The 14,089-nt window shown below is 28.7% G+C and overlaps 1 protein-coding gene across 1 annotated transcript; it reads right to left on the bottom strand.

Moving 5' to 3' along the window:
* Nucleotides 1-1,259: 1,259 nt before the first annotated feature.
* Nucleotides 1,260-7,083, bottom strand: LOC116403192 (low affinity sulfate transporter 3-like). The gene is made up of 11 exons (XM_031883754.1): nt 6,619-7,083; nt 6,499-6,547; nt 6,200-6,407; nt 5,892-6,075; nt 5,693-5,761; nt 3,842-4,072; nt 3,330-3,743; nt 2,872-3,065; nt 2,563-2,636; nt 2,375-2,451; nt 1,260-1,789 (listed from the first exon to the last, which is right to left on the bottom strand). Exons 1-11 carry the CDS (start codon nt 6,949-6,951, stop codon nt 1,646-1,648), a joined length of 1,977 nt encoding a protein of 658 aa, XP_031739614.1. The 5' UTR covers nt 6,952-7,083; the 3' UTR covers nt 1,260-1,645.
* Nucleotides 7,084-14,089: the final 7,006 nt, after the last annotated feature.

Here is a 14,089-nt window from a genome sequence, read left to right as displayed (position 1 = left end):
TGAACTGATTTATATATCTAATATGATTTGAGGATTAAAACATTCATCAATAATACATTCGTAAATTGGAGTATGGTTCGACTTTGATATGGAGTCAATATCTTTAATATTAATTAGAGAAAAATACCTTTTTGTCTCTGCCTTCTATTAGTTCATCATTTTTAAGCTTAGATTTTGGTTTTAATTTAGTTTATAAGCATCAAAATATTGCAATTTTACCCATATTTACAATTTGTTTCAATCTTCCGTCCTTCAACTTTGAATATTGTTCCATAGGAGAAAATGAACGTCATTTCTCGTTTAATATTTTGACATTCTTCTTATTTCATAACAATCCTAAACATATATTGCCAAGTACCTCCAACTTCTGAAGTATAGATTAATCTCCTCTCTGTTTAACTTTAACAAACATTATAACGAATATATATAATAAATAATTTGAAAGCAGTCCTACGCCGTTTGATGGAAGTGCCAATTACGATGATGACGATTTGCCTCCGTTCAACATCGATTAAAGAAAACTAAAGTAATAGCAATGAGGAGTAATTTTAAGGATAATAATTAAGTGTATCGAATTTTTTTTTTTTAAATTATTAACTAGAGGGAACTAATCAAATTCATGGTAGAAGATAGTCATATTATGTCTATTGAATAAGGTATATTTTAACGTTTTATTTTAAACTTTCGTCCATTCGAATTCGAATGTACCTAAGTAGATAAAAATACTAATTATATTATCACATATCAAAAGGTTGATAGCTCAAACATCAACACTTTGTAATTGTTGAACTAAAAATATACGACAAATATCTATAATAATGTATATGAACAGTACAAATAAGACCAAAGGGAACTAAAGATTTCAATTCATTAGAGTCCAATGTATAAGGGGTTCTTCCACCTAGCCTAGGACACCCAACAACGCCATAATATGAGCAATAACATATTATGATTTTGTGGACAAAAAGAGGAGCCTAAGACAATGCTTGTTTGAACAAAAAATCTCCAAAGTTATCAACTTCGTTGTTGAAAGAGTTGGACCTTTCAAACAAATTCCAAAAAATCATCATACCTAATATAGTTTCATGATTTAGGAGAAAATACACCTTGACAACCTCGATAATTCCAATTATGAACTTCATATATATATTAACTTTTTGTTTTATTGGTTCATCAATTAATAAGTAAATTTGGGTAAACTTTAAACAGAGATCAAATGTAAATAAGCAATACCAAGTAAAAATAAAAAAGGCAGATCATCAAACTAAATTACATGGGTTTTTTTTTCCTCTCATAGTAATTATTGTTATACATATTTTACAACACATCGTTATATTGTACAATACGAAAGGAAAAGATCAACATAGTAGGGTTCAATAAGTGAGAACCACTAATTTATTTGATCAGTTTGGTCCAACAGAGAGCAAATATATAACACAAACATATGATCAAACCAATTATAATCCACACATTAAAAGAAAGAAAGACAACAAAACATATAGCTATAGGTATATAGGAAGTAGCATTTGGTAAAATTGCATAATTTATTTATTACATTTTGATAATTTGGTAGTAATATTTAAGAAAAGTTTCATTATTTGTTTTAATTAAATTCATTTATACTTTGATGATTTTGGTTTGTGGTTTAGATGGCAGCTCCCATTTTAGCTGAAAGGCATGCATCCACAGCTTCCCCAACACTTAAGAAAACTCTCCCTTTGAGTTTGGCAACAAAATTCGATACCTTTAGCTTGTGAATCACTTGCCATTTTGGATTTGCTATGGCCATCTGTGGTACAACAATATGGCAAATTAACTCAACAAATTTAAGTTAGTAACAATAAATATAATACTAAACCAAAATTACTTTAAATTGTCTTTTTTAATATTGTTTTGATTGCTTCTCTATATATACACACACACCATATCTGAATTTGAGGAAGAAAACCAACCCTTAATTGTGTTAATTAAAGTTCATTTTTCAATTTAATCTCTTATATCATGGTATTATATTTTTTCATCAACTCCTAGATCCAAAATGCATTATATATATTATTCAATGCCACATAATGGGTTTGACTCAATGATAGTATTGACATGATTTTTCTTCAATTAAAGATCTAATTCCTTAGCACTAAGAAAATGTAAAGGAGGATTTTTTAGTTTACTTTTATCTATTGTCCATAAGTTTGTAATTATAAGGTGTAACATTCCAAAATTTTAGGAAATTTTTATCATTTATCTTAATTTAATTGGGTGTTATATCCAGGTTTGAAGTTTAAATTGATTTATTGAGTTAAGATAAAAGGACTAGATCAAAAGTTGGGTTTTTCTTTTCTTTTTCTTTTTAAGAAACAGAGAATATAATGGTCACCTCTATTCCACTAGTTGCCAAATTTTTATGCAGCTCTTCAAGAGAAGCAATTCCTGAAGTGTCAATGTTCATTAAATCTACATAGAGAGAAGAAAATAATTAACCACGTATATGTAAGTAAACATATGAAAATATATATTGTGTCCATATCTTATAATAAAAAAGAGAGAAATAGAAATTGAACTAACTGGAGAGATCAATGACTAGGAATTGAGTAATTCCCTTTCCTGATGCTTCTTGGCTGCTGATGAACCTCAAAATCCTAAATCAAAAACACAAATATTAAACGTGAATTAGTTCACAAAGGATCATCTATATTTCAATAAGACCAACACAATGTAGTTAACTAACCATTAACATATTGTTAATTAGTAGACAACAAAATATCGTTCGTTGGAGGTGAATTCAAACATGAACATACTACTGTGTCTGACTAGATAAAAGTTCAGTTTGACGATGGTGTAAAACTATATCAATGCTACATTGTGGGATGTTACCTGTCCTTTACGAAATTGGCATTTGCAAAGCAAAGTAAGCCAGATTTAACACGAACGATGAGGACTCCAGGAGTGTTGAGAGCCATTGGATATTGATGAATATCACAAAAGGTATCGGTTCCAGGGATTTTACCCAATATCTCTGTCCCAGGTTTGATTGAGGTTACTATTATCTTTGCAAATGATATCACCAACTGCACATACAACTTTAATTAGCTAAACTAATAAAAAAAAGAAATATCACATGCATCACTAATTGGCTTTAATTTTAGAAGCATAGTCCAAAAGTATGTCTTTTCTGTTTAAAAAATAGTTGAACACAAATATAGAACTCACAAATCAAACCTGAATGCCTCCCATGCAACACGACAACAATTTATATGTTGTGATATAGAACTCAAAACTTAAATGAATGAATGTGTAATATTTCTAAACTTAGAAATAGAGAGATAGGTTACCGAAAGGAGGAGGCCGAATTCAACAGATAGAAAGAGAACTCCAAAAAAAGCTGCGAGACAGGCCAAGAAGTCAAGCTTGTCGATCTTCCATATATTGTAAGCTTGGTGAATGTCAACGAGGCCAGGAAGAGCTGAGAGAATAATGGAAGCCAAGATGGCGTTGGGAGTGAAGTAGAGGAGCTTGGTAAACATCTTCAATGATATCATCACCGTCACCGCCATCACTACATTTGAAACTGGCGTCTCGCAACCGGCACTGAAATTAACGGCTGAACGTGACAGAGAACCTGTTGCTGTATAGCAAGAAGTAAGAGATCCAGCTAGGTTCATGAAGCCTAACGCAACCATTTCTTTGTTCCCATCAATGTTGTATCCTTTCATGGATGCCAATGATCTCCCCACAGCAATCGCCTCCTGAAATGTTAAAAGTGATTCCAAATCACTCTTAAATTAAAACATATTATATATCTTACAAAGAAATATATATATGGTTATTAAAGGATGGAACGTACAGTGAGAGCTACGACGGCGACGATGAGGGCAGCATTGAGGATTTGGGAGATATGAGGGGTGTGGATTTGGATGTTTTGAGTGGAGATTGGGTTAAGGCCAGGGGGGACTCGTTTGACGATCTTGACGCCATGTTCATCGGCTCTTGTGAGGAACACCAAAAGTGTTGATAGGATTACGGACACCAATGGAGCCATGGCTGGTAACCAGAATACTTTCTTGTACTTCTTCCCCTGCAAATTACAAAGTTTAGTTTCAACATTATATATGGATTATAGAAGAGAGTATAAGAGTTAAGAGAGGGAAGAAGTAGTAGAAGAAGAAAGTTTAGTTCCCTCTCAAACTCTTATTTTGTCGAACTCTCTTTTAGAGTTACGAGATTTCTTAATTCTTAAAATGTTTTAATTTATAATTTCAGCTTTAGGTTCGATTTAAATGTTATAATTTAAAAATCTTTGGATTATGATAGTAACCATAGAGACACAAATATTGCATAACTTTAAAACTATAGGGATTACAATAATTACAACTAAAACTAAAACTAAATTGAAACTTTTTTTTAGATATTGTAAGTGTTGACAATAATGAATAAAGTATTATTAAACTAAAAAAGTGAAAAGTAATAAGAGAAAATTATTGGTGAAAATAGGATCTAAGAATTTTGCCATGAAAATGGGTAGGTTCATTTCATCAATTCATCATTTACTTTTTTTTCTTATTGTGGATGCCAATAACTTTTTCTTTTTCTTTGTAGCTTTACGACAGCAAAAACCCAACCAATTCAAAATCAAAATTAAAAAACAAAAGAAAATTCATTTATCCACTTCAAAACTAAAGGAAACAAAATGGACAAATAGTTTTTTTTCTTCTTTTTTAAAAAATTATTATTGTTTTTTAACAAATAACAAATGAAAAAAACACAGTTTAAATTATAAATTTAGTATTGAGATTTGTTTATAATGTAGTATTTAATTTGAACTTCTTTGATTAATAAGTTTTGTCTCTAAATTTTATATTATTATTATTGATTACGGACCAACTGGATATTGAAAATTTAGAATGCATTATAAAAGAAATCAAATTTAATTAATCTTACTAGTTAATCTTTGGAAATTTCTTGTAGATAAAAAAAAAAACTATTTACAAAATATAAGTTTTAAACTATTTTAAGCCTATTAGAAAGAAAGAAACCTAACAAAATTTATCAAAATCTCTCTTATCCTTTTAAGTTTTTTTTTTTTTATATTGAATATGAATTTTATGCATCTACTTAGACATATTTGAAAATTTAGATTCATTCACTATCAAATTTAAATTTAGTTATGCATTATTCAATTAACTTTAATTTTTAAGATTTTTTCTTTTCTCTTCTCTCTTTTTTATAAAAAATTTGGTTGCATTTATTAAATGCATTTCATCCAAAAAAACTTTTGGAGTAAGAAGTTGATTATAATAGTTTGAGTTTGAAATGTAAATTATTGAAGTAAGAAGTTGATTATAATAGTTTGAGTTTGAAATGTAAATTATTTTGATTTGAATCATAATAGTATGTATTGAAGTGAAAACTATTTTAATTTGAAAAATAAAATACTAAATATTATAGGAAAGAGTAAAAAGAGAATGAGAAATATAAAATAGCAAAAGTTTTAAAATAACTGTAGCACATATTTTGAACAAAATAGTTTTTAGTGTACCAAAAGATAATTATTATAGACAGTTTCCATTTACTATGGTACACGAAGGTGGTAAAGGTGCAACTGCGACTAATAATTGTCCTTAGACAAAATAGTGTAAAAGAAGAACGCCTAAACTAACAAAGAGTCCACCATTAAGATTTGAGCTAATAAACTTACCAATAATTTGGTGATGAGGATGAAGGAAAGGAATGAAGAGCCAATGATGAAGTTCAAGGGATTCCATTGCTGAAAAATTTAAGAGATCATCACCGCATGATCAGATATTAAAAAATAAATATTAATTTTGTTTTGGGAAGGAATTAAATTAAAATGAGATTGAAGTTTTGAGTATGAATTATATAAAAAAATAATTTACATCATTATTAAGATGATGGAATGATGCGAAAACAGCTTCCATAACAGAGATGATATCAGTTTTATTAGTGAAGTGAGTGATTCCAAGCAATCCTTTGAGTTGTTGAAGTCCAATTACAATGGCAGCTCCACCCATGAACCCAACTATGGCAGCTTGTGATAGAAAATCCACCATAAATCCCAACCTGAAATGTTTTTTATATAATTATTCCAATCCCATTAATTACTACCATACAAATTATTACTTTTAATTTCGACAAAAAAAAAAAGAAAAGAAAAGAAAAAGAAACTGAAGAAGAAATTAGAGACCGGAAAAGTCCAAAGGCGGCTTGAAAGATTCCGGCGAAGAAAGTGGTGGTGAAGACAAGGTTTCTATAGGCAAAAGGATCGGCGGCGGGATCTTGAATTTTCTGAATCATCGTCGGCAAAAGCATAGATATTATAGCGACCGGACCGATCGCTATTTCCCTCGAACTTCCCAATATTGCATAAACCAACGGCGGCACAATGCTCGTATCTGCCCCCACAGAATTAAAACGTTCTTTTTCTTAATTAATCCCAAATGAAAACTACTTTCATCTAATTAGTTCTTAATTTACAACACTTACAAAGCCCATATTGAGGATCAAGCTTAGCCAGATTTGCGTAACCAATACTCTGCGTATATAATCATCACAATTAATTAACTAACTTTAATCATCATTTTCTAATAACATAATTTAATTTACCTGAGGAATGCAGAGGCTAGCAAGTGTCAAACCAGCCAAGACATCATTTTTAAACTTTCCAAGATTATAGCTCTGCCCCCAACAGAGGATAGGGAAAACACCCTTCAAGACCCTTCCCAGGACCGCAGTTCCAGTCTTGTTCTTGAGTGGGAAAAGCTTGGTGGGATCGGGAAACATGGTTTGGCGAAGCCAGTCGATGAGGTCTCGACATATCCCTGGTGGGTCTGGTGGGTTTGCCACCCACCGAGCCCTGTCTGCAGGGGTGCTGGTGTTGTCGACCGTCGTTGAGACGCCGGACATAGTCGGAGACGTGTTGGCGTTAGCGATCGACATGTGTGTTGAAGTGTTTGGGGGAACTAAGGGAGGTGTGTGTGTCAGTGACACAGCTCAGGCAAGGGGGTTTATTAATTGCATGAAGAAAAGCTTGGGGTTGACGCAGGGGAGTGTTTGATTTTAAAATGGAAGCATAATATATATAAACCATTCAAAAATTTTATATCAATTAGGAGATGCCACTTTCTCATTATTATATTTCTTTTACTTTAACCACTTATGATCTTTGAAATACAACTTCCTAAACTCTTTTTCTTTCCCATTAATATTCAATTTCAACTTACCTAAGTTTCCATGTTACAATCACATTGCATATTCTATAGTTACATATCATCACTTCAATCTACACATTTTACACATTTTTTTTTTCAAATGATTCATTAGTTTTCTTTGCCAAAAAAATAAAAATAAAATTGAAGTAAATTAATAATTGATTTTAAGGTGGAGTAGTGTTTACCTCATGATTTTCCCCTAAAATCCTATAAATAAATGCCTCACCCAAATTAAAGTTAAAGTTGAAAATTAGTAGTGTTTCAATCAAAATTCTCCTTGCATAATAATAAAAGTGTATTTGGCTTTATTATTACAAATAGATAAATAAATACATGAGACCAAGCCTTCATTTAAATTTCATAATCATTTTAATTTGGAAAATTAAGTTTATTTTCATTCCTTCTCATCTATGCTGGGACGAAACTTCTAAATTAATACAATCTGAGTAAAAAGATAAAAATAGAAAAAGAAGAGAAAAGTTATGAACAGTGGAGTAATCAAGTGTTGTGTTGAGTCAACGTGATGGGAATTCAAATTGAATGGATTGAATTAATTTGGAATCCAAATTTATATTTATCTACACAATATTAAAAAACTGCTATCTTTAGAAAACATTTTTTTTTGTCGGTTTTATCCTCTTTTTAGCTTGAAATGAATTCCAAGTACACCCTTATCCCTCCATCAATAATTCTATTCACTTCTAAATTGATCATAATAAAAAGATCATAAACAAATTAATGTAATATATGAAAATTGATGCAATTATTCAATTTGTACATGGACTTTATAAATATATAATATCATATGATCATACGCTCTATAAATATTCAAATTCTAATGAAAGTGGTTGTAGAGGAGAGAGATGGACAGTGACAAGATTAACACATAACTGGCAATGGCAGAGAAGAACTAGAATTGACAACCATAGTGATAGAGCAATAAAGTGGCAATTGCAACACAAGAATGTTAGATTAAAAAATGAAGTGTGGAAGAGAGTCAAAGTTTTGTAATTCATACTAAGAAAATTGTTAGTGTTTCTTCTCTAGCTTCTTTCAAACAGTCTCGCTTTCTTCAACATCTGTTTCTTGTTTTCTTTCTTTGAGTATTTCAGTTAATTCTTTTTCCTTCTTTCTTTAGTTCAGATTAGAAGACTGCATGGCTAATTTTGTTGGATTAGAAGAATGGTTTTATTGCATGCCTAATTTTTGCCACATGTACATTCAAGTTGATAATTAGGGTTTGTCTCACATCTGATCACTGTTTCAACCCAAAAAATGAAAAGAGAGGAATAATGGTTAAAATAAAAATTAAAGAAAAAAATGAAACGAATAGACGTAGTCCAATAATGCAAAAAAAGAACCACACTTTATGTCTAATTATTTTTAAAATGACAAAATTTACCTAATCTTTTTTCAAAACTACTGAAATTTTCTAAACAACCCAAAACTTTGAGCCTAATTATGGATCAACCAATTGCTTCTTTCTTAGACTTTACTGAGATCTCGATTCAAATATGTCTCGTGTACGTGTTTGGAGATTGGTAGCTAGATTTTAGTTATGTCAGTTGTAGTAATTAATTTTATTATTATTGGGTCTTTTCTTCGGTCTAATAATATTAACAATGACAGAGAACAATATAGTAGTTGGATGGATGAAATTCAAAATTCCAAACTTAAGTATTTATTGATTTATTGAGGTGATAGAAATTGAACTTTTTAAAAGTAAATTGCTGAAAAGTGCATGCCCTGCTTGTATTCGTTTACAAAATAATTTTTTTAAAAAAAAAAAAAGAAAAAAGAAGAAGAAGAAGGCACTATATCATTGTCAATGTCAATGTTCATATTCATATCATATCATGGAAAAAGCCAGCATCCACGTTGAAAAGATAAAGCTTTGGATTTTTCTTTTCTTCTATTCTTCTTCTTTCAAATAATATTATGTACCATTACTTCACAAGTCAATGACTACAATATCTCCATTTTTTCTCGGTCTATGATGAACAATAAAAAATAAAGAGATTAAAATGGACCTATATATATATAATAAACAATACATTTAACTTCCCTAATACATTAATATACTTAGATCCTAATACTCAAAATTTTCAAACCATGGAGAAATATTATCTTTTATCCTTTTATACACAATAATGCAAGATGGAAGAACTAATTAACCAAAGTTTAGTTGACTGAACATTCTTATAGGTTATTAACCATTGATGTATATCAATTATCATCGGTGGTAACAAAAAATTGATAAAGATATAATTTAAGGGTATTATCAATTATTTGTAGGGTAGAGTATTAAAAAAAATAAAGTGGTTAAAAATTGAGACAATAACTAATACTAGAGTCTTAAGAATAATAGAAAAATTAACATGATTTATTCTGTTTCGTTGTCGTCACAATATGATCTACCTATGATATATGGAAGGGTAAAAATGTTATATATAAATCACATTCTCATAAAAGTTGAGATTAATAGAGCTAAAGCATATATTGTGTATGGAAAGAGAAGAGGAAACAGAAAGAAAGAGAAAAATGATATCACTGTTGTAGTGTAGAGGCCAAATCACACAACATTATTGTTATTATTTGAGGAATCACATAACATTATTTTAAAACTATTTAATAACGCAAAGGATTGCAATCTAAATCTTATTAAATTTTACTTTAGTTTCTAAATTTTTAATAATGTCAATTATAGTCTCTCATCTTAAAACAACGTATTTTGATTCTTGTTTTTAGAATTTTATATCTTTAACTCTTTAACGGAATGATAATATGACTCATATATTTTGATCACTAAACCACCAAATAAGATTATCACTTTTAAAAATGATATAAATCTATACAAGATCAAAGTAACTCCTAATGAAAAAGACCAAAGTAAGTTCTTTATTTTTTATTTGGAGACTTACAAACCGTTTAAAATGTTTATGATCCAAAATAAAATAAGATACAAAGTTTAGGAATCGAAGTACGATCGAACGAAAATTATAATATAAACCTAACGAGAGAGAGAGAAAAAGAACGAAAAAAGTACTTTTTATCACATTAGAATGAAATGAGAAGTAAAAGATATTGGATTGATTACTCTGTTTATTATTTTTTAAGACAAATATCAATTTTGTTGTAGTTGTGATTTTAAATTTTAAAATATAATCTTAAAAGGTTCTAAATTGATTTCTATTACTAATTTATTAGTTAATTGAAAAAATTAAATCTTTTTCAAGTAAATTGATAGATTCATGAAAGTTAATTATTCAAATTAGATGTAATCATTAGTTTAAAGTTTAGAAATATAATACACAATCTCAAAATTTAAATTAAGTTAGGGTATAAATTGGTATTTGTTCCTATGCGATCGTTTTTACAAACAAGCAAGATTTATTTTGAGAGATTCAAACCTCGTGACTTCTGAACATACACATGCAACTATTTTAGACAATATCTAGTTTGATTTTGTGGAATGGGATTGATGCAATAATTGTATATTATGTATATTAAAATATAGAAAATGCCAAAGTGTAGAACCGAAAGAGATTGAATGGTTGAGTACTAATTTTGAAAAGGGATAATGGGAAACATAAATGCTAACTTTTGGGCAAAGGGGAAAGAATATAATCAAACAAGAGGGGTTGTCAAATGCAAATGCAAATGCTTTAACCCAACATATGAGGTGCCTCCATGGTGCCATCCCTAACTAATACCCAATATATTCAATTATTAATCCCTTCAATTCTTTGCAAAACCATTTCTTATTTGCTTTATTCTTGAATTTTGTTGCATTACATTTGATTTCTTTTTTCTCTACGGCTCTCTTTGTACTCTTATGAAGTCATTTGTTTCATAAGTTTTTTCATGGAAATTTAGATAAATATTTAATGTTTCTATTTGTTCACCTAATTTTACTTAAATTTTAAACCCCATATAAAATGACATTTTTCATACATGTATGAAGATGAATCGTAAAAATATAGCTTAATTAATTAATGTTTTAGTATTAACTAGTCAATATTGTTGATCATTTTAATTAATTATTAAATAACCAATTAATTATTTATTTTTAGTAATTAGCTTAATTATGTTTAGTTAAAAACTTATTTATTTATTTTATTAATTAAATATGACAACAAATTAAGTAATATTAAATTTAATTCATCTCTTGCATTTAATTAAGTAACTTTTTATTTTTTATTTTCAATAATACAAATTATTGAATTGAACATGGTTGGGAGTTTGAGACATTAAGCAGGATGAATATAAACATTTAAACTTTAAACATTCAAATCATTTCATATCCTTAATATCTAAATTTAATTATGAAACAATATTTACTATTAAAATAAACCTTTTAATATTTTTAATAGTAGGAAGAGGAAAATAATTACATGTTTTCTACCGAAAAATATACAAGAAAAAAGAAGTATAAAAGAATCACGCTTTTTCCAAAGTTTATTATCACAAGGATACACGCCAGAACATTGTGAGAATGGCGAACATATCATGAAAAAAATATTCTTCAATCTTGTGCCATTTTATGGATTGGTTATTACTAGATAGGTACAATTGTCTTGAATTAAAATAGATAGCTAATTTAGTATACAAATACTCTGGTTGAAAACGATTTAGTGTTAGATCAGTTTTGTTTTATAAAAATTATACTTATTTTCTTAAATTATTTTTTTCTCATCATTTCACGAAGGTAAGGTGATGCTAATAATTGATATGAAGCAATTAGTATGTAACTTATAATGTACGTAATTTATAATTGACATTAGACATTCACTTTTTTTTTTCCAACTAAACAGGTTAAACGGACATGCCTGTTTATTTTAGCGATACACCTACAAATCCATATGATCACTATTTAAGAAAACCATTGTTTGTTTGATTTTATTTTAATTTTCTCTCTGAATCAAATAGGTTAAAGTTGATGAAAGTTTAGGTATTATTACTGGCCAAAGAAGTGCCCACTACTACTTTAACTACAAAAAGGAAAAGGGAATGAGAAAAAGGAGAGCATAAAGAAAATGAATGAATGTAGACTTGTTTAGGGATGAATTGGGAGTTTGGAAGAGTGAAAGGCTTAGAAAAAAAGGATTGGTTTAAGAAATGTGAACTCTCAAAAGATGTGATGGTTGGCAAAAAGGCCAAAGTTATAGTTGAGCAAATTTCACATTAGGGTTTTGGAAATGGAATTAATCTCACCCAGTAAATTGTTATAAATTATTTGAACTTTTATTGCTATTAAACATCATATATATAATTTAAATTAATACTATTATTATTATTATGAAAGTGGTTGATGAACCAACAAAATATATCTTGATTCTATAATAATCAACGATCTTAATTAAATGATCACTTTTCATTTCATCCACTAAACCCACCACCATTACCACCATTATTCACCTAAAACCTCTTCTTCATATACATTGTATATAGACACTTCTTATTACAATTCCTTACCTCTTCTCTTCTCTTCTCTCCTCCCTCCCTAAACAGTAATATTAAAGCATCCAATTATCATCACACTTTGACCTTCATTCGCATATACAAACTATGTCTAAATAATTAAATTAACTAAACCTTCATGATGAGTCTAATTTTAGTGTGTCATCATCCCTCACTTCACTTCTCTTTTTACATGCTTTTTTTTCGTGTCTTATTATTACCTTTTCCCTTTTGGATCTCTCTCTTATTTCAAAAAGTAGGTTTTTGTATTACACTTCTCTTCTTCCTCTCCCCAACTATATGACATAAAAACAAACCATTAAAGACCACACCATAATGCACTGTTCACCTCTCCAAGGCTCCTCCCTTAGCATGTAAACATTAACGTATCCTCTCCCCAGTCCCCTCCCCAATGTTTACTTACTATTCACCAAAATTGTTTGATTCTCAAATTGGGATGCCATAACTCTTTCTAACCCATTTGCCTTTCATTTGTTTTTTCTCTTGCTATGCATAATTAAAGTATTTCCTACGTATGTATTTATATATATTTGTGAAAAGTTATTTCTGATTTGTTTTAGTAATATTATTAAAAATAACAAAACTATTAAAATTATTTATAAAATATAGGAAAAAACTTCAATCTATCACGTCCTTCTTTGTCAATCATATATTTAGAAATTTGTTATATATTGATAATTATTTTGATTCATCTTGTTAATTAAATTTGAAAATTATCTTTTATTTTATAACTATTTGATGCTTATTTAAGTATTAAGAATTTGGAAATTAAAGCATATAAACACAATCTTCCCATATAGTTTTTTTTTTTTTTTTTTTTGTTATTTGTTTAATAGATATATAACTTTTAATGCAGTATCTAAAAATCTCATATAGTACCAAAAAATGCCTAAAAATTAACCTTTGTATTAGACAAAATAACAATAATAATAACTTTTTTCTAATTAAACCTCAAATTTTTATTTTCTTTTGCCAATAGTTACATGTTTTCTAAAAAAATATATCTTATATTACATATTAAACACATCAACATGTATAGTGATCTAAATATATAATTTTTAAAAATTCAACAACTATTATATGGTACATATTGAGGGGTAAATAAATTAATAATTTTATCTTTATATAAAGTTACCTCCTCTAACATAAAAAATTTGATTCATTACTGTTTTCTATATATATATAAGTGTGTGTTAGTTAATAATGTTCGTTAGGACAATATGTGTTAGTTAATTATGTTTGTTATGACAATACTGTATGATTTGAATATTATATTAATGATATATTGATATATTCTAAAATCTTTTTCGTTTCCTCAATGAGTTTCAAGAATTATATATGTGAGTGTTGATTTTTTAACTCTTCCGTTTCTAGAACTTTTAGAT

The sequence above is a fragment of the Cucumis sativus genome, chromosome 4, assembly GCF_000004075.3.
Source record: "Cucumis sativus cultivar 9930 chromosome 4, Cucumber_9930_V3, whole genome shotgun sequence".
Classification (NCBI taxonomy): Eukaryota; Viridiplantae; Streptophyta; class Magnoliopsida; order Cucurbitales; family Cucurbitaceae; genus Cucumis; species Cucumis sativus.
This window is presented reverse-complemented; position numbering and strand designations above follow the sequence as displayed.

Excerpts from the sequence above, each read along its gene's own strand:
- LOC116403192 (XM_031883754.1), bottom strand. The coding sequence starts at position 6,951 with ATGTCGATCGCTAACGCCAACACGTCTCCGACTATGTCCGGCGTCTCA. Across the intron at positions 6,408-6,498 it reads TGATCCTCAATATGGGCTTT|ATACGAGCATTGTGCCGCCG; the intron begins GTAAGTGTTGTA and ends CTGTGGGGGCAG. Across the intron at positions 1,790-2,374 it reads TGGCAACTAGTGGAATAGAG|ATGGCCATAGCAAATCCAAA; the intron begins GTGACCATTATA and ends GTTGTACCACAG.